Source organism: Capsicum annuum, chromosome 7 (genome assembly GCF_002878395.1).
Source record: "Capsicum annuum cultivar UCD-10X-F1 chromosome 7, UCD10Xv1.1, whole genome shotgun sequence".
In the NCBI taxonomy this organism is placed as follows: domain Eukaryota; kingdom Viridiplantae; phylum Streptophyta; class Magnoliopsida; order Solanales; family Solanaceae; genus Capsicum; species Capsicum annuum.
In genome coordinates this window covers 12166626-12187712 of record NC_061117.1, presented here as the reverse complement: position 1 = coordinate 12187712, position 21087 = coordinate 12166626, and the positions used below count along the sequence as shown (strand labels likewise).

The 21087-nt window shown below is 38.6% G+C and overlaps 1 protein-coding gene across 1 annotated transcript; it reads right to left on the bottom strand.

The window, feature by feature from the left end:
• Positions 1-11427: 11427 nt before the first annotated feature.
• Positions 11428-13434, bottom strand: LOC124885674. The gene is made up of 2 exons (XM_047393914.1): positions 13321-13434; positions 11428-11748 (listed from the first exon to the last, which is right to left on the bottom strand). The coding sequence occupies exons 1-2, from the start codon at positions 13432-13434 to the stop codon at positions 11428-11430; spliced, it is 435 nt and encodes a 144-aa protein (XP_047249870.1).
• Between the last annotated feature and the right edge of the window lie 7653 nt (positions 13435-21087).

The following is a 21087-nucleotide window of genomic DNA, read 5'->3' as shown; positions in this document are numbered from 1 at the left end:
ATTGACCTCAAAGATTTTTCCAACCATTTTATCAAGTTGGTTGATTGCAATATCCCTTGGAACATATGCTTCATTTAATTCCTTCAATAAAACATCATGATGCTCCTTGGAGTGCAACAGCAAAGATAAAAGGGAAATTTGAGCAGGGGTTTTCTTCAACTGGTCTAATATTGAATACTCTGGCAACTTCATCTTTTTCAAAAATTCTTTGGCTTTCTCTTCGGTGATATGTTTTTTGATAGATGATGGTCCACTCGCTGTTGGCTTAGACTTTCTTAAGCTTTCAGGCACGAAGCATCTTCCTGACCTAGTCAAACCCCCTACCTCATCTACATCTTCCACTACTTCTTTCCCGTGATAGGTCATCACAATCCGCCCATAATTCTATGGAACCCTTTTCATATCAACTATCAGAGGTTGGGTCACCGGTTTGAGAACAAAAGGTGCTGCTAGTGCTTCTTTCACCGTCAAGATGGGCTGACTCAGAGCTTCCACCACTGTCAACTTAGGTTTATCCTGACTTGAATCAACATACCTTCTGGTGCCTTATACTATGATCAAGGGTTTCTTTGTGCTTTCTTGGGCTTTATCTTCTCTCATTCCTTCCTGGCTCAATGACATTACTTTCAAAGACTCCGTTATATTCACCGATTTCTCCTCAATGGTCTGTATCTTGACAATAGGCTTATAACCTCTCAAAGACTCTTTCCCATCATATATCAATTCTAGCATATTGGCTTCAACATAGGTTGGCAGCGGATTCTGGTTAATGTTTGGACCCTCTGGGGCCTGGACCAGCATCTGATTTGTGTCTATTAAATCTTGGACAGCTCTCTTTAAATGCCAACATTTCTCGATATCATGGCCTGGCATATTAGAACAGTACGCACACCTTAAAGAATAATCGAGATTCCTTGGCGGTGGATTTGAAATCCTTCCTTGAATTAGGCTTAAAACCTTCAACTTTCTCAACCTATCAAACAAGCTAGCATATGACTCACTAAGAGGTGTGAATTGATTTTTTACCGCCTTCTCCTTCTTATACTCAGGCCTAGGCTGAAAACTGGGTCTGGAGGGGTTTTGATAATTTGGTGGAGCGAATGGGCGATTTTGTGGAGCTTACGTGCGCCACTATGGGTAAGAAGGGGTTTGGGCATATGGTTGCGCGCTATATACTGGGTACGGGGGTAGTGGAATGGAATATAAAGGGTTTTGTGGAGGGTAGTAATGGTGGGGAGAAATATATGGAGCTTGGGTGTAGACTTGGGCTTGGGATTGGGGATAGGGGCGAGGTGGTCTTTTGGGATAGGAATGGGTTCCAGCTACGACAGTCGCCATACCCACTTTCTTCTTTTTACCTCCAAATGCGCCAGATCCACCTTGAATTGCTTGTGTGGTGTCTTTTAATGCGGCAAAAATCACTATTCGGTCGGTCTTAATTTTGTTCTTTATCATCTCCCCCATTTTGAGGACTTTCATAAAAGACTTTCCCATTTTCGGAAGTAAATGTTGAAAATAGGTTTCATCCTGCGCCTGAATGAAAACTTCTACCAACTTACTTTCTTTCATTGGAGGATTTACCCTGGCGGCCTGTTCACGCCACCTTATCGCGTATTCCCGAAAACCTTCAGTGCTCTTTTTCTTCATATTGACCAAGGATTTTTCGTCCAGAATCAGGTCGATGTTATACTGAAAATGTTGAACAAATTCAGAAGCCAAATTATCCCAGCTGTTCCATTTATCAATATCTCGATCGATGAACCATTCTGAGGCCAGATCAGAAAGACTCTCGCCAAAGAAGGCCATGAGCAGTTCTTCCTTTCCTCCTGCAGCCCTCAACTGGTTGCAATAACGTCTCAATTGTGCAACGGGATCACCGTGTCCTTCATACTTCTCGAACTTAGGCATCTTAAAACCGAGGGGAAGGTTGACGTCTGGGAACATGCAAAGATCTTTATAGGAAACACTCTTATAATCTCTAATTCCTTACAAATTCCTCATAGCCTATTCTAAACTTTTCAATTTCTGGGCTATGATATCCTGTTCCTCTGCTGCAACAGGTTTCTCCATATCAAATAGAAATGCAGGCGGCTGAGTGTATCCATACGGTTCATTCATTTGCAAAGTAGGCTCCGCGACATAATACTGACTATCTGAAACCTTCAGTACTGGCTCACCGGCAGACCTAGGAAGACTCATTGTGGGATACACAGCATATATGGGAGTTTCATATGGTGGCGGAGTCACAAATACCAATGTGATCGATGGCGCTGGCTAAGCAGCTGGTCTTGATTGGGGAGCTTCCAAGGGCATATCAGAACTGCCAGGATAATAATATCGTGGAGTAAATCCTGGCGCATGCTCAGGTGACTCAGTAGGAGCAGAGAATTGTGCCTGAGAGAGCGGTGGGCAGTTAGAGATATTCCCAAGACCTTCAGGGAGCAGAGGAGGAGGCATTCCGCTGGCCCATGCCCGGTGTAAATCTATCAATTGTTGCCTGAGCCTTACTACCTCATCATTGTGTTCAGAACTTTCTTCCCTATGATCCAGATCCGAGTCAATGAGCGAATTTTCAATCTCCCTGCTAGCCATGGCGAGCTTTGCTTTGGATCTAGTGAAGTATGGGTGACTAGTCAGAGTGCTGCAAACCTACCACTGTTATCTGAAAGAACATGCTTATCAAAGGCGACATCCGTAAGGATTAGGGCACACAATCATACATGGGAATCACATTGGTAAAATTGTCCTAAATTCATGTTCATTTCTACCAGCTTTTGACTGTAGCGAGGTCATTTTAACATCATCCTGATTTTTGTCTACACTTTTTTTTTACACTTATTATTATTATTATATTATTATTATATTTTTTCGTATCCATCTCTGTTCTTTTACTTTCTCTCGTTATCTACCTTTATTTAATCATTGTTTATGGATTTTTTTTTCTTTAAAAGAGGAAATATAATGAAAAACAATGAAACAAAATGATTAGATCTAACCCAAAAGTAGGTTGCCTATGTATCATGTTGTACATGAATCAGATCTTGTGTAGTTCGGGCAGCATATGCATAAACATTCCCCACCTTTTTTTTTGCGAAAACAAAAATAAACAAACAAAAGAAAGACGATAACATCATAACAATTTGAAGAAAGGAAATAACAAAAAGTTTGGGACCACTTTAAAACTAAACAACAAATACAAAACAACATTATAAACCCCTAACACGGCATAGGTGAAATTACTAATGAACACCCTAATACCAAAAACAACTTGACTTTGACTTAAAGCAGACACCACCCTACAATGAAAGACACATAAAAGACTCAAACTGAATAAAGATAAGAAATGCTCTTTCAGACTGGTGTTCTGCGTGATGACCCTGGCTGAGATGGACTTGCCTCTGAAGTTCTCTTTCTCCCATTTAAACTTTGTAGCATATCCTGTAAAGACACCCTGATACCGGGGAAGAAGCTTCGGGCTCGTATTCCTGATTCATGAGGAGTGCACTTGGAAAGATTATTCTGACACCTTTCTACCATCTTGAATAAATCTGCTAACTGAACCCTCAGTGTTTCCCTTTTGGACCCTACACTTTCATCCTGATGGTCGTCTACTATGCATTCTTCCTGTATTCTCCCTCTAAGCTGTGATGGTAAAGGTTGACTGATACCCCAAGGGATAGTTTGGAGACAAACCCCATATCCTTGAGTGTAGCCCAGATTATCCAAACTTTCTTTGAGTGTGTCTACACCTTGCTTTGTTGCATGCTTCCAAAATTTCTCGTACTTACTCTCACCTAAGGCTTGGTCCTTGAAGTACTCAACATCCTTCAGAAGATCCACCGCTGGTGGCACGTCCTGCAGCTTACCCAACTGGCGCATTACCCTAGAAGGACTGTATGGTCTAATGCAATTGAGCCCTAACATAACTAAAGGGAGCTGCGTCTAACAACCCAACAAGATTATCTTCGGTCAAAGCCACAGATAAGTTCACAAAATGTTATCCCCGATTCTTGATTCAAGAAATTTAATCCAAGCCTCGACTCCCACAGGTAGCGGGAATTTATCCAAATGCAACCTGGAGTCCATGGCTTTCACTCGATTGGGAATACAACGATCTAACACGTCTGGTCTAACTAAAGAAGGTGCATGCAAATGCTCCATCATCCATAACTGCAATATCAGGTTACTGCCCTAAAAAAATCTTCTTCCCCCCTTCACTTCGGTTAAAACCTTATATATTTCTGTTAAGATCATGGGTATGAGAGTGAACCTGCCTTTTTGATTAATGCCCTTGTCGTTTTGATCCTTATAAAATAGGTCCATCACCACAGATTGCAAACGGGTATTAATACGTCTTTCTTCAAGTGGAAACACTAAAGTACCTAACAAAGCAAGGGTGAAGACCTCAAGATGCTTTTTCTCCCACTTCTCCTTAGTCACATGAAATTCATCCCAAAAGCAATCAAAACCTTACGAGAGTCCGAATCTAGCGAACAAAAAATCTAAGGAAACCCACGAATCACTTAAACAACCCAAACGGATACCCTTACTTTTTAAACCACAAAACTGCAAAAATCTCACACCAGTATGATTTCGTGCTCGGATCATATCCTTCTCGATATAGGGAAAATGCAACAAACCGGATATTTCTACCAAAGTAGGAGTCTTTTCACATTCCCCAAACCTGAACACCAAACTACTTGGATCCCAAAAGGTCAACAAAGCCTCTATTAAATCTGGACGAGGGGTAACATGCAGAAGTTTCGTAAGATCACCTAATATTTTAATCAGTTTCTGTTGATCAACATAGTTAAACATTTCCCACCATTTGACTAACTTTTTGGGCACCTTGACAACCATCAGAACTCTAGACTTGGTGAACAAATCCATCCTGTAATAACACACAAAACGTTATCTCAAAAATTCGATAGGAGTAGAAGATTCCCAGCCCTTGGGATTTTTGACGCAAGCATATGTCGATGGGACAGACCACATTCATGACTCCCATTTGCCGAATAGAAGTACTGAGCAAAATTAGTCTACTTGGCGAACAACTCTAGATTACGGGGCGAGAGACCTAGTCTAATAATAAGACAAAGGCCAACCCAAAGATTACCGGACCCACCGAGGGGTTGCCTACGTATCCCAACCCGAGGAAAGGGAATCAGGTATGCGTAGTTCATCCAGATTGGACAATTAATAATTATCTAATAAATTGACCCTAACTTAAAAGACACTACCAAAAACAAACGAAAAAAAAACTTTTGGATTTTCAGCTAGACACTGACACCACCAATTATGAAGAAAAGTCTTTTTGGTATTTTTGTTTTTGACAAATAAGTAGAAAAGGCAAACAAAACTTTTTTTTTTTCGAATTTACGGTACTTTGAGAAGACAAATGTAAAACGTAAAAAATCTTTTTGAGTTTTTGGATTGTGAAGAATAAAAACCATAAAGAATTCTAAAATAAACTACGACATTCCTCTTTTTTTTTCATTCTTTTTGACTCACTTTTTCTATTTTTTCTCTTTTCGTTTTTGCCTACGCACCTTATTCCTAACAATTTTTTTTTTCAAATCAGTCCGTCAAATGACCACGTTACCCTTAAAAATGCAACAGTTAGCACGTAGGGATGCTTTAGAGGTGAGTCTCCTACAAAGGGCCATGTGGGTCCCGATAGGTCTCCGTATGATGCACATAAGCATGGACTAAAGGCTGACCTACGTTGTGGTTCACTAACAAGGCTGTTTGGGGGAGTGTATGGTCAATAGTGGCTGCTTTGCTTTCCACCTACTCCATAACACCGACGGCTCCCCCCCCTAAAATAAGGGTGACTCAACTAGAGGTTGTGTACAACACGTGTACTACGGACTTGTTGCAGAAAGAAGGCCAGGGGGTGGACTCATGATGACAGATATAATAGCGGTAACACATAGGATAAATACTATAAATAAAGAGCACGAAAAACACACAAAAGTGCAAACAATAACCCAAACAAAATCACAAACAAGCTTATACACTCGTAATGCCAAACAAAGCCGATACAACCCCAAAAATAGCTCGAATTCTGAAAACTTGTCATTTTTCCCCAGCAGAGTCACTAGAGCTGTCACACCCCTTTTACGTGCTTCAAAAGATTTATATTAAAAGTTCGAAAGGATTTTATTATTTAAGTGACAAGAAATGAAAATTTATTTCGGAAAAGGATTATTTACATTTTTTACTCAGAGTCGCCACTTGGCATAAATCGGGTGTGCCAAGTCACCCATGGATATCCTTTTTCAAAATGGTTTTGACTCTTTAATACTGGTTTGCGAACAGAGATTTCGACAAAGGAATTCTGTTGACCGAGGGGAAGGTGTTAGGCACCCCTTAATCCCGTGGTTTGACCACGGTCGCTTGGCAAAGCGTATCGGCTAAATTGACACTACGATGTATAAACCACACAAAAGGACAAAAAATAATCAAACAAAACAAAACAATCCAAAATGTAAAGTCCAGTCCAATTATACAGTCCAAAAATAGAAAAATACGAAAATATAAATCCTATTTTAAACTAAATCTAGACTAAGCTCCAATGCCTTACCCGATTCCGTGGGCCTTCATCACGATCATTTTCTGCCAACATGATACGTCGGGGCATTCCCCGGTGAATAAGTACAGAAGACCTCGGGGCATTCCCCGGCTAAATGAATACATTTGAATCGAATGCGATAAAGTAGAAAACATTCAACACATACTCCACATTCAAACATCCAACGAAATACTTATTTCTAAATTTTGCCTACCCAAACCTACAATTGCCTACCCACTTGACCTATTATGATACTATCACGAAATTGATAATTAGACGTGAAAGTAACAATAACGACGAATCAAAACAACAACAAATCAAAATTAATCCTAATTCACTTTCACAGTTTTTAATTCGCACCCCGCATTCCCTTTAAATCACATGATTAGTGAATGCTTCGATTTTCCAATCACATCTCATAATCCGAAACCAACATCAAACACAAGACAAACAAAGAAGATTCAAACCAAACACACAACAAATAAATCATCCACACCCACAACATTAATAAAGAGTCAATATAAAGTAAAGATCGGTAGAAGAAATGGACCTCAATGAAACTGATCCTTGTCGATAATAAAGAAATCTGAAGACCAAAATACTCGAACGGAGAACCTCAATCATGAATCTCCCCAAATCCGAACTCGGCGTAAAAATTAGAACAAGAAATAATATAGCTCGAGTTACGATTAGCTCGGGATAGCGTAAACGGACAGAAACAACTCAGAATCCAATGCACTTGACCTTTTTGATGGAATATCGAACCTAGTGCCTGAATCTGATCGAAATTCAATGAAGCAAAGAGATTCCGGTGAGAATTAAACCAAAATCAAGATCGGGAACAATGGTTTGACGCGGATTTGGGTGGAGCAGAGGGTTGGTCGTCGTATTTTCCATTACACCGGAGCTCCGGTGAACCCGAAACCCCAACGACAGGACGAAACAACCGAATCAGTGTAGCCTGAGCTTTGGTGAGCTCAGGAAGTGGAAGAACACGATGAATTAAGATGGATTCTGGATCAACGGGGCCTAAATCCGCTGTATAGCCGCCGTCTCCATCGAGGTTTACCGTTTCTGATTAGGTTCGCCTCACCGGAATAGTGACCCAAACCTACAAGACTCGTTTTAGAATAACCCAAACTCGACCTCGAATCTCTCTCTTCCTCGCAGATCTCTCTATTTCTCTCTCGCTACTCTCTTCTTAGAGGTCAGAATTTTCAATATCCGGTGGTCCAAATGCTCATTGGTGTCATTGGATGCTCTGTGTTGTACGTATTCTGGTGAAGCATTTTTTTCGGTGATGGTGTATGAATGTGCAGTCGAGTGTGCTACCGTGACGCATGCATTTTGTAGAAGAAAAGAAAATGGAGTCTGTTACCTTAAGAAGACGGTGGATCTGTAATTTCGTGAAGGCCAGTGAAGTTCTGTGTGTCTTTTTGGTTACTGATAGTGCCAAAATTGTGAGATTGTGAGAGTATGTGTGTGTTTTTTATTGTGAGGGTCACGTGAGTGGGTATTGGGGTAGGGTAGGTGGGGTAGAGTTTGTTAGGATAGGGTAGGTAGGTGTTGTTTTTTAATTGGGTGGGTTGTTAGAATATTAGGATAAAACAAAATTAGTTAGGGGGTTGTTATTTTTGTCATTTTATGGAGGGATTATCACACGGGTGAGGGTACACGGTAGGATAAGGTAAACAATAGGTAAAAACGATATTGGGGAGGAACGAAATTAGGTGCCTACAGAGGTCTAACATGATTGTTTTTGGTATAACCATTTGGTATTTGAAATTCAGTGATCCAATTCAAAAAGATAGTATTCAGGATTTGAATATTATGATTTCGAGTTGCGACGTTGATAGTCAGTGGATTCAATTCATACATTTATTTTAAAAATAAAGAAATATTATACTGTAGTAACTGCTACATTATGCTTTCCCTTTCTCGTAGCAGGGCTTATATTGGTTATTTTTATTTGCATGGCAATTGCTCTTTACTATAAACTTCTTAAACCTATAAGGATTTTTTTGCCCCAATTTTTGGTTGCTAGTGTCCAATCTAATATATTGTTTAATTCGTGGAATTTAGTGGTCTTAGATATGAATGCCCTGATCTATCCTAATCGTGCAGGCATGAGTCAAGACTCAAGCTTTTCTTCTTCTTGTTTTTGGTTGCTTAAATTTGATGTCAATGTGAAAGATTTAAATCATTTGTTCTTAATCTAGGAATATTAAGAGTAAATATTAGATAATTACTTGTTTTTAACGGTGATGATAATGAATATGGATAGATAATGTGAATACTTGTTTTTAACGGTGAAGATAATGAATATGGATAGATAATATGAACAGGGATGGATAAATTCTCTAGGAATCTTAAGATATTAGATCAATTTCTTAGATAATTATCTTAAACAATTGATGAAGAAAATTCTTAACTTTTTCACATTTACGAAATTTCTTTGATTAGTTTGTTGTGTAATTTCTTAGATCAATTTAAGTAAATATATAGACAATTAATTGCTCTAGGAATATTAACAGTAAATATGAATAATGTGATTTTAAAAGAGTGCATATGGATAGATAATTTAGGCTACCGAAGGTTAACTTGATGTCAATGTGAATAAATGTTAGATAAGGGACAATCACATAAATATACTAAATAAGATTAAATATTACAAAATGAGTTCTTACTTTTCAAAACATAGCAATAAAATCTTATCAAAACCTATACATATTAAATAAAAAGTTTTAAAAAAACACCGTAAAACAGAATCAATTAATCATGCATAGCTAAATCTTTCACTATTCCTAAAAACATGAAGCATATCAATTTATGATATTTTTCAAAAATAAACACTCCCACTTCACGCATATCTTCTCTTTCTTCTTAAAAACATGGAGTATACCAAATTACCAGTTTAATGATATCTCCATTAAAGAAAAACATGCTTTGCAATATCCGCAACTCTCGCAATTTCAAAAGTACTCTCCCCACCGCCAGTTTAATCTTCCCATAGGTGTTTCTTTTTGTCACGATCCGAACTCGAACCTGATCGTGACAGGTAATATCAAATCCACCACTGGTCGGAGACCACCCCTAATCTTACCTCAAGAGCACATAAACATAAATATAAACAATGGAAGTCAATCAAACCAATGATAGATAAATAAATCTAAAAGAAATCTCAAGAGTCAATATAAGACAACAATACCATCTCAGTCCATAAAAACCTCTAAAACCAGAATATCGATTAAGTCAGGACATGCTTCCGACTATGACCAAAAGAACCCAAACGAAATACTAAATCAGTAATGGATCCAATGAAATGACCCACCTTCCAAAAGATGGAGACTCACCACTTCATAGTTGATCAACAAAAATACTCAACCACCTAACGATGCAGCGTCCGGGGACGATCAGTGGGACCTATGGACTATATGGGTTCAGCTCCCCTTGCTGAAAGGGCCCAGTGCGTGTTAAGCCGCACGAACCAAGGGAAAGGTAAAGCCACCAAGGCAATAGTCGTCCCCAAATATATATATATATATATATATATATATATATATGCGCACCAAACACACGGTCATATAGACCTCCGATGCTGGCAATAGCGGTTTTCAGTGTTCGTCCCTCCGGGACTTACACCTTCACAGTGAGCTACACAATTTTCTTTAAGCTCAAATTAAAATAATTTGCACACAAATCAGTCCATTAACCTGAGAATCATTTATTAAGGCATTTACCAACTTGGTATCGTCATACCATTATGCTTGTAGGCTAATATAATTATGTCAAACCAATTCATATAACCAAATTGGCTCCCAAGATCCATTTAAAATCCAAGCCATGGACACCAAGGCCATCCAAAACCATGTTTATCTGTTTGTCCTTTAATGCAATGATATGGGTTCAAAAGATAAGTTAAGTCATGCAATTATTCATATTCAAAACCAAGTTACAAAGTGGGTTGACGTTAATGCCATTATCAAACCAAAATTCTATCAATTTGGGGAAATCCATGTCCTTCATTCCAATCATTAAAATAATGCATCAATTCAGTCCCAAAAAATTCTGAATTAAAGCATGAATAATCAATTTAAAACATGGGATAAGTAATTTAAACATTTACAATCAAAAGCCCTACATCCAAGTTCAAATTCATTAATTCGAATCACATGCATGTTTAATAAATTAATGCCATAATATAAAATTAAATCCAAGGGAAGAGAAACATTCGTAAAATATACAAGAACTCGAAAAGAAATCAAAGTTTTGAGCCCGGAGTAGAAATTTCTTTTAAAACCCTAATGTTTTTGGGTTTTGAGTTAGAGAGAATAAAAGTAGTATTTAATCATTGACAACTGACTAAAAGGGGCTTATTTTATGTTTAAAAGTCGTACAAGGGGTAAAAAGACCAAAAGCCCCTCACCCTAAGTGAAAAAAAATAAAAACTGATTGAAATTAGAATAAGAGTGTGGCATGCCCTTATCTCGGAGGGTAGCCTCTGTGCCACGCACTTATTGTGGAGGCTAACCTTTGTGGCACGCCACTATTGTGGAGGCTCACTACCTTGGGGTCCCAAAATGACTCTGAACTCCTATCAAAAATTTCAAAACTTTTTCAAAACACTCTTTTAACATCACTAATCATAACTCAAGTCAAAAATTGATGTTATACATGCAAGAGGGTCAAAATAAAAATGATCAAATTTTTGCGTGGTCTTACATTATCCCTCTTTCGGATCATTCATTCCCGAATGATGAGTTAGGCTATTTTTAGCATGATAATCATAAGAATACCTCAGAATCAAATGGCAAATTTGAAATACGATATGAGGGAAATGAAATTAAGTACTTTCATCCAACCCGGGGAACAAGAACAGGTACTTTCATATCTTCTTCAGCTTCCCATGTAGCTTCTTCCATTTTTTGATTTCTCCCAAAAACCTTCACTGAGGTTACATCCTTGGTCCTCAATATACGAACTTGCCTATCCAATATCGCAACTAAAACTTCCTTATAAGACAATGATTCTGTAACACCAACATCCTTGATAGGCACTATCAAAGAGGGATCACCCACATATTTCAGCATGGACAAGTGGAACACAGGATGAATTGAAACCCAACTCACAGACAAATCTAACTCATACGCGACCTTCCCAATTGCCCTCAAAATCTGATATGGACCAACGTTATGGGGATTGAGTTTTTCTTTCTTCTAAAATCTCATGACTCCTTTCATAAGAGAAACTTTCAAGAAAAAACAATCACTTTCTTCAAATGCCAATTCTCTTCGTGTCACAACTTTATTTCTTAGGTCATGATGACGCCTATTATGACCCATTAGTAGCAAAGACAAACTTGTAATTCAAAACGACTAGTAACAGAATTCCAAATATTTAAAGAAAAGAATTGCTGAAAATATAAAATGAGGGAGCAATTACATAATATAATCCAAAAATTTGTAGTATCAGTAAAAGAGCTTCTGATATAGTAAGGGTACAAAAGTGGAATAAATGAAATAAATTACACTGATATAACTTATCTATGAATATGTTGCATCTTTACGCACACGCAAGTGTACGTGATCGTGCAAGTAATATAATGACTTAGATAGTCAGATATCATTTCCTCGAGGATCAATAAACTAGAAATTTATTCAATCTTGAGTTTAAGACAATTTAGTATTAAGTGTTTAATTGTACTAAGATTAAGATGATTCTGTAAATAAAATGCAATTTACTAAACAATAAATAATTAGTGATGACTAAAGCAAAGTAAGCAACGGTTGTAATAAATAATGATGAAGATTCCAGGGTTGAGGTATAGTGAAAAATCATACAATTCTCTATTCTTTTCACAATCTAATTGGTTATCGGGTTGATGGTTCGCAAGGTTTATGTTACAATCTTAGTCTCCCGACCTCAGATCTTCTATCTATTGAATGTTGTAACTATAACTCTCGCAGAGTTACAACAAATCTTATAGATTTATAAAGTTGTCTTCCTGCAAGTGAACCAAGCAAGGCTTCTAGGTCATCCCTATCCTAGATGCTAATTGAAATCTCTTATTTTATAAAATAATAAGAGCCTTGCTCCCTAATTTCTTCGCTCTATCCTATGATTCTCCTCCCAGATTCACATAGAAATATAAATTTATTCTAATGGTGGGCCATCATTAAAATAGTAAGCTCAAGAAATTAAGAACAACCCATATGATAATCCAAAAAGAAACTATGAATAAGAATATTATAGATTACTCATATTCTTAGCCTCAACCCCAAAAAAGGGGTGTTTATCTACTCATGTTTGAACTAACCATCCAAAATAAGTAACAAATCATACCCAAATCAATCCTTGAAATAAAGAAATTCAAAAGAATGTTTATGAACCCTAAAAGAGAGAAATTTTTGTTTTTTCCGCCGCTGCTCTGCTTGCAAAAAGTCCCCCATATTATCTTAGGTTTTTCCTTTTATAGCTGGGACAAAATAGTTAAAATATTCCCGATTTATCCATCCGGCGCGTCGTGCCATGCCTTCTATTGCTATTTTTCATTAAAATCTGAGAAATAACGAAGCTCCAGTACACCCCAGCAATGGTAAAATGCACCCTCACCGCGATGCGCCACTATCGCGGTGAGCCACTGGATTGGGACAATTGCAAAATAATCATCCTACGCGATGCACTAAACCTTCAGGTCACCAAATCTGATAAACAAAACTTCTCCGCGATGCGGTGGTTTCACAAACCTTCATTGGAATTCGACCATTGCTATTTTGTTTCTCATCGCGACGCAGAGTGTCTTCAAATGAGGATTTCTTCGTCCCAACTTCCCTTTTTAGCTTAATTTTAGTCCCTTGCATTCGTTTACTACTTCCATCTCCTCCTTGTATCCAATTATACACAATTCTTTATGATTTTGATCCTGAAAGTACTACTCATATCCATTAGGCACAAAACGGAATAAAAGCTGAATTATACTTAAGAATTCATACAAAAGTTCTTAAACTAATTTCAAACCTGGGTGCATATTGGTAGTTTGAGCATATAAATATACCCAAGATCACCACCCCACACTTAAAACATTGTTCGTCCTCGAACACATGAATTCAAAAACATAATTCCTTCCTCTTTTCATCACAATCTCAAAGTTATGTGGACATGAGCACTTACACTTTGCAATAACGAATTCTTACATCATTTTGTCAAAATAATTTTAAGCTCAAAAAAAAATCTTCTAGTACAAATTCTTCTCTCTTCAATAATGAATTTCTAACATGTTGGCAAAATCAATTAAAGAAACATAACAAGTAATCTGGCTTTCATCCACTTGCATCCTTACTATAGGAAACTTCCCCATATTCACTCATAGTGGTAACTATGCAACAATAGGGAAGTATCAAATCAAATCGCTCACTCTTAATCAAAGAATTTGTACGTGCTAGTGAACGAACCATAAGCTTGACCTTAGTGTTCTACTCCACTAATAGTTAGATGTTTGGGTGAAGGATCAACAAGGTATTTTCCGAGTTGTAATAAGGGCTTAGGGACAGGGAGGTACTATTTATAGGAATAGTGACTATTCCTCCAAAGCATTTAATTACAAGAAATATCAATTCACTCTATTTTCCAACACCAATTTATCCTTCTATTTCTCCCCATATTTTTATTTGTCAACACCTTTTTCAATTAGCTTATTTTCTCACACTAGGTTGGGAGTATTAACCTTTTCTTCCATTGTAATACCCCGCATGTTTCTAAGCTAGGAAGTGAATAAGTATTCCTACATATGAAATCTCCTATCCTGTGATTAATACTTGAGTACATGACTTACAATAAATATCCTAGTGATAGGATAGCTTATGATGCATTAAGCATGTTCATATGAGTCACTTAAGGTAATACAAGCTAAGAGTTTTTGAATCCATCAAGTTTTAGTATTTGATTTTGTAAGGGTCATCTTTGAATGAGTATAAATTAATTTTGATGTGGTATTTTGGATGATTTAGACCCACTAAATTGTAGAGAATCAACTTAGCTTTCCAAAGATACAAATTTTGCCTTAATCCAATACCCGAGCGAAAAGTTATGCCCATTTTCGTGAGAGACAGTAAGGATAGGCGATTGGTTAGGCGCCGCCCAACCAAACATAGGCGATTGGTTAGGTGCCGCCCAACCTAGTTTAGGCAATCACTTGTGCACCGCCTAAGTCAGTTCCAGGTTCCAAAAACACTCCATTTTGAGTTATTTTAAGGGTAATTAAGTCCTTTAACACTCCTTACACGTCCCTAAACTTAACCCTACGAATTATATAGCTTCTAAACATATTACAACCCTATTATCATCATCCAAGAGCACTAAAAGAGAAAAACAACTAAGGTTGCATAACTAAGCTTGAAGATCCAATTTCAAAGGAAATTCCTCCGTCAATCATCAAGAATCTTCCTTCTAAGGTATGCGTGAGTTGATTCATGGACTCCTTTCATCCATGAAGCTCAAGAACCATCTTATAAATTTTGCATCATAATTTTTATATTGTTGGTGGTTGATGTTCATGTGGTTGGAGTTTGATGATGCCTAAGATGGGATATTTGTATGTTTTGTGTGAGGATATGGTGGTATTTAACGTATAAACATGTGAAATTGGTGGTTGAATGTTTGAAATCTTGATGAATCCATCTATGCCTAAGATGTGCATGTAAGGTGTTTGTGGAAATACCTAAGGGAATAGAAATCATGCTTTTATGACATAATAAGCCCTAAATGACTATTCCATGTTCTAAGTTTATGTTCAACGTTATCCCCATGCTATTTTCTTGAATTGAAGATGTTATATGAGATGCTCATGATAGTGTTTTGATATAGAAAAACCATGTTATTGAAACCATGCAAGTATATACATGTTGTGTGCATTCCTGATCATGTGATAGTTTGTAGAGAATCATTCTTATTATGAAATCTTTATGATATTATGAATTGTGGACTTAAATCTTGTGATCAAGTCATGTCATGTGTGTCAGTTTCCTCCTATCGTGTCCTGGGGGTATTCATACCCGAAAACTATAGCTGTGTGCCTAGATCCATGTCATGTTTCACAATATCTGAACTCAAGCTATGATTCCATAGACTTCAGTTAATCATGTGACTCAGGAAAACCTCATGGTCTTAGTGAGTTGTCAGATATCAGTAATATTCCACTCATCAACAGAAATCAGTACGATTAAGTCATGCAAAGTCAGTTATTCATGTTTAGTCCCTCCAGATGGGAGTAGAGGTTAGCACCGAGTGAACCCAAGGATGGGAACTCACCCACTAGTTCAGGGTGTGATTCTTAGTAGTCATCCTTGTGTTCCAGAACTACGTATCTAGCGTAGGTTGAGACATCTTAACCCGTCAGATTAGGTTTGATAAGGTGGCTTAACCCATCAGTTTAGGGTTCCCACCATTCTCATTGAGTACCCGCCAGATAAGGGTCACTCACAGGCTATCTTTACCCATGGCACGGTATTGACACCCATTTAGTTGGGGCAGAGATTGGACCCCAACTTATCCATAACAGCATACATGGGGCATGTCGGTTAAACACTATTTTCCACAGTTTCAGTATCAGTCTCAATAAAAAAACTTAAGGTGTTCTTTAGATTTTAGTATATACAGGACTATCAGATACAGTCGTCCATATTATCAGTTTCAGTATCAGTCATGGCAGTTATCAGTAAACCATGAATTATCTTACAAGTCATGCTATCACGTATTCACGATCCCAATTTCTATATATATATGTGTTTGCACTCCTACGTTCATATTAGTTAGTCAGTGTTGTTCATGTATGAAACCCTTTATGTCCAGCCTACCTTCCTCGTATACTCAATACTCTAGTTGTACTGACTCATTTGCGCTATGGTACTTTCTTTTCATGTTACACCATAGGTTTTGAGACACGAGCTCTAGCCCAGTAGTAGCAGTAGCATTCCAGTCGCAGAGACATAGTGAGTTCTAATTGATTCGAGGACAATATAATTTGATACATTTATTTATTTCTTCAGTTAAGTTTTACGGAGTTAGTTGGAGATATGTTCCTTCAACTCCTTATTCAGATAGTTTAGAGTCTTTCAGATTTACGTTTAGATTTACATTCTGATTGAGCTGTTTTGAGTATTTTCACCAGCATGATTTTATTCAGTTGAACCTTATGGCCTTACAGTTCTATGTATTCTGCATTATTATATCATGATTTGTAGTATACAGGTACAGATATCAGTCATGGGTTAGCTTGTGGTCCCTCAGGGTCATGAGCACCGTGTAGCATTTTGGTTTAGTGAATCGGGGTATTATAAACTTGGTATCAGAGCATAAGGTTCAATAGAGTCCTAGGAAGTCTGAAAGTCGTATCTAGTAGAGTCTTGTACATGGGTGTGTTGCGTGCTACATTTATGTGTGGGAGGCTATAAGATGTTTTAGGAATAGTCCCCTTTATTCATTATTCATGTCATGCTAGTGAGCATAATCACAAGTTAAACTCTCAGTCTAATCCATTCTTCTCTTATTCCAGACCATGGCCCCAAAGAGAAAAAACCAGCCAGCTCCTCAGCCCAAAGATCCTTTGGGCGAACATGTTTCCCATGCGGAGCTTAGAGCTGCATTTACCACACTTGCTCAGTCCATGGCCACACAGAATGAATGGCCACCAGTCATTCCGACCAATCCAGTGGCCAATTCCAAAGAAGCTAGGGTTCAAAACTTTACCCGGACGAACCCTCCATCTTTCCATGGGTCTAATTCTAAAGAGGACCCTCAGGAGTTCATTGACCAAGTCCAGAAGGTCATTGACATCATGGGTGTTACTTCTATTGAGAGTGCTGAGTTAGCCGCCTACCAGTTATAGGATGTTACTCATGATTAGTACAAATAGTGGAAGTCTGAGAGGTTAGATGATACAGCCCCTATCGAGTGGGAGGAATTTGTCATGGCCTTCTTAGATATATTCTTTCCCTAAGAGCTGACGAAAGCTAAAGTTCTTGAGTTCATCAACCTCAGGTAGGGGAGTGTGACGGTTAGGGAGTATTCTCTCAGATATACTCAGCTATCTAGGTATTCTCCTCATGTGGTTGCAGACAATAGAGCTAAGATGAGTAAGTTCATGTCAGGGGTCAACGATAGCGTGGTAAATGAGTGTAGGTCTGCAATGCTGATTGGTGATATGATCTTATCCAGACTCATGACCCATGCCCAGAAAGTAGAAAAGAAGAAGTTTAAGACAAGGGAGAGGCAGAAAAAGAGAGCAAGGTCAGGTAACTTCAACTTTTCTCACCCTAAGTCAGATGGAGGAAACCATCCATAGTTTTGCTCTAAGTCAGCTATTCCAGCTCCTTCCTCTGTCAGCGCTCCAATGACGAATTTCAGAGACGACAATAGAGACAAAGCTCCAGGCTCTAAATCTTAGGGCAGTGTTAGCATAACCCTTCTCAGTCTCTACCCCAGTGGGTAAAACCATCATAGCCTGGTGGTTATACAGGAACTGCCTGATTATGATATCTTAGAAATCCACGTCAGCAGATTTAGTGGAGTTATAGATGACTAATTTTGATGTCATTCTCAGCATGGATTGGCTTCATTCCTACTATGCCACAGTCAACTACAGAAACAGGATAGTTCAGTTTCAGTTCCCAAATGAGCCCTTCCTAGAGTGGAAGGGTAGTATTTCAGCGTTCAGGTGTCAACTTGTTTCCTACCTTCGGGCAAGGAAAATGATTTCTAAGGAGTGTGTGTATCATCTCGTGCATGTTAAAGATTCCAGTTCTGAATCTCCCAGCCTCAAAATAGTCCCTGTTGTTAATGAATACTCAGATATCTTTCCCGAAGATCTTCCAGGCATTCCTCCTGAAAGGGAAATAGACTTCGGCATAGACCTTCTTCCGGATACTCAACCTATTTCTATTCTTTTATATAGAATGGCACCAGTAGAACTCAAGGAACTGAAAGATCAGATGAAAGATCTCTTAGATAAGGGACTCATCAGACCCAGTATTTCCCCATGGGGTGCGCCAGTATTATTCGTGTGCAAGAAAGATGGTTCTCTCAGGATATGTATTGATTATCATCAACTCAACAAGGTCACAGTCAAGAACAGATATCTTCTTCCCAGGATTGATGATCTATTCGACCAACTTCAGGTTGCCAGTTACTTCTCCAAGATAGACCTCAGATCAGGGTATCATCAGCTCAGAGTTAGAGAATGTGACATTCCAAAGACAGCTTTCCGTACTCGGTATGGTCACTTCGAATTTTTAGTCATGTCATTTGGTCTTACCAATGCCCCTGCAGATTTTATGGATTTGATGAACCGTGTGTTCAAGCAGTACTTGGACATGTTTGTCATAGTCTTTATAGATGATATTCTGGTCTATTCTCGCACAGAGCGTGATCATGCAGATCATCTCAAGATTGTTCTTCAGACTCTCAGGGATCACTAGTTATTCTCTAAGTTTAGTAAGTGCAAATTTTGGCTAAGATCAGTAGCATTCCTTGGCTATATTATTTTCGGTGATAGCATTAGAGTAGATCCTCAGAAAACTGAGGCTGTAAGAAACTGGCCCAGACCCGTATCTCCATCAGATATTAGGAGTTTCTTGGGTTTGGATGGCTATTACAGATGGTTTGTTGAGGGATTTTCTTATATTGCATCTCCCATGTCCAGATTGACTCAGAAGAAGATTAAGTTTCAGTGGTCAGATTCATGCGAGAAGAGCTTTCAAAAGTTGAAGACTCAACTCACCTCAGCTTCAGTTCTAGCTATTCCAGATGGTTCAGATGGTTTTGTAGTCTATTGTGTTGCATCCAGAGTGGGTTTAGGTTGTGTCCTCATGCAGCATGGTAAGGTGATAGCCTACGCCTCTAGACAATTAAAGCCTCATGAGAAGAATTATCCTACTCATGATCTTAAGTTAGCAGCGGTAGTTTTTTCCTTGAATATTTGGAGGCATTATCTCTATGGAGTTCATGAAGATGTCTTCACAGACCATAAAAGCCTCCAGTATGTCTTTTCCCAGAAAGATCTCAATCTTTGCCAGAGAAGGTGGTTAGAGCTCTTGAAGGATTACGACATGAGTGTTCTTTATCATCCGGGCAAGGCCAATGTTGTGAACGACACTCTCAGACGACTCTCCATGGGTATTATTTCTCACATTAAGGATAGTAATAAAAAGATGGCTCAGGAGATCCATCAGCTTGCCAGACTAGGCGTTCGCTTAGTCGATTCTTCAGAGGGTGGTGTATGTGTTCATAGTAGTTTAGAGTTATCTCTAGTTTCTGAGGTGAAAGAGAAACAAGACAGGGATCCTATCCTTGTCAAGCTCAAAGAGTCAGTTCAGAATCAGAAAGTAAAGGTTTTCTCCCAAGGGGGATATAGTGTTCTTCGTTGTCAGGGCCGTCTATGTGTTCCAGGTGTAGATGAATTGAGGCAGGAATTCATGAAAAATCGCACGGTGCGCGATACACTATTCATCTAGGGTTCACTAAGATGTACCGCGACATACACGAGATCTATTGGTGGAGTGGGATAAAGAGAGATGTTGCAGAGTTTGTGGCTAAGTGCTCTACATGTCAGCAAGTTAAGATAGAGCATCAGAAACCTAGTGGTTCCATGCAAGAGTTCACCATTCCTACTTGGAAGTGGGAAGAAGTTAACATGGACTTCGTGACAGGTTTTCCTAGAACTCATCATCAGCATGATTCATTCTGGGTCATTATAGATAGAATGACCAAGTCAACTCATTTTCTTCCTGTTCGTACTTCTTATTCCGCCGAGGATTATGCCAAACTCTATATCAGGGAGTTATTCAGGTTACACGATGTTCCACTATCTATCACCTCAGACAGAGGTACCCAGTTCACTTCTCACTTTTGGAAAGCGTTCTAAAAGGGTCTCAGTACCCAAGTCCATCTCAGCACAGCATTTCATCCTCAGACAGATGGTCAAGCAGAGAGGACCATTCATACTCTTGAAGATATGCTAAGGGCGTGTCCAATTGACTTCAAGGAAAGTTGGGATGACCACTTGCCTTTGATTGAGTTTGCATACAACAATAGCTATCATTCTAATATTCAGATGGCTCCATTTGAAGCTCTCTATGGTAGGAGATGTAGATCTCTAATTGGTTTGTTCGAAGTTAGTGAGGCCTTAATCATAGGTCCTGACTTAGTATTCGACTCCTTAAAGAAAGTTCAGTTGATCAGAGAGAGACTCCGGGATGCTCAAAGCCGAAAGAAGTCCTATGCAGATGTTCGTAGAAAGGATCTCGAGTTTGAGGTCAATGACTATGTCTATCTTAAGATCTCTCCCATGAAGGGAGTGAAGATGCTCGGCAAAAAAGGAAACTCAGTCCCTGGTATGTCGGTCCCTTCAGAATTCTTTGTCGCTTCGGCAAGGTAGCTTATGATCTTGAGTTGCCTTCAGATCTAGCCTCAGTCCATCCAGTCTTCTATGTCTCTTTGCTAAAGAAGTTCATAGGTGACCC

Coding starts and splice junctions, on each gene's coding strand:
- LOC124885674 (XM_047393914.1), bottom strand. CDS start 13,434: ATGCAAGGGACTAAAATTAAGCTAAAAAGGGAAGTTGGGACGAAGAAA. Junction 11,749..13,320: donor ATGGTCGAATTCCAATGAAG/GTTTGTGAAACC, acceptor GGTCCATATCAG/ATTTTGAGGGCAATTGGGAA.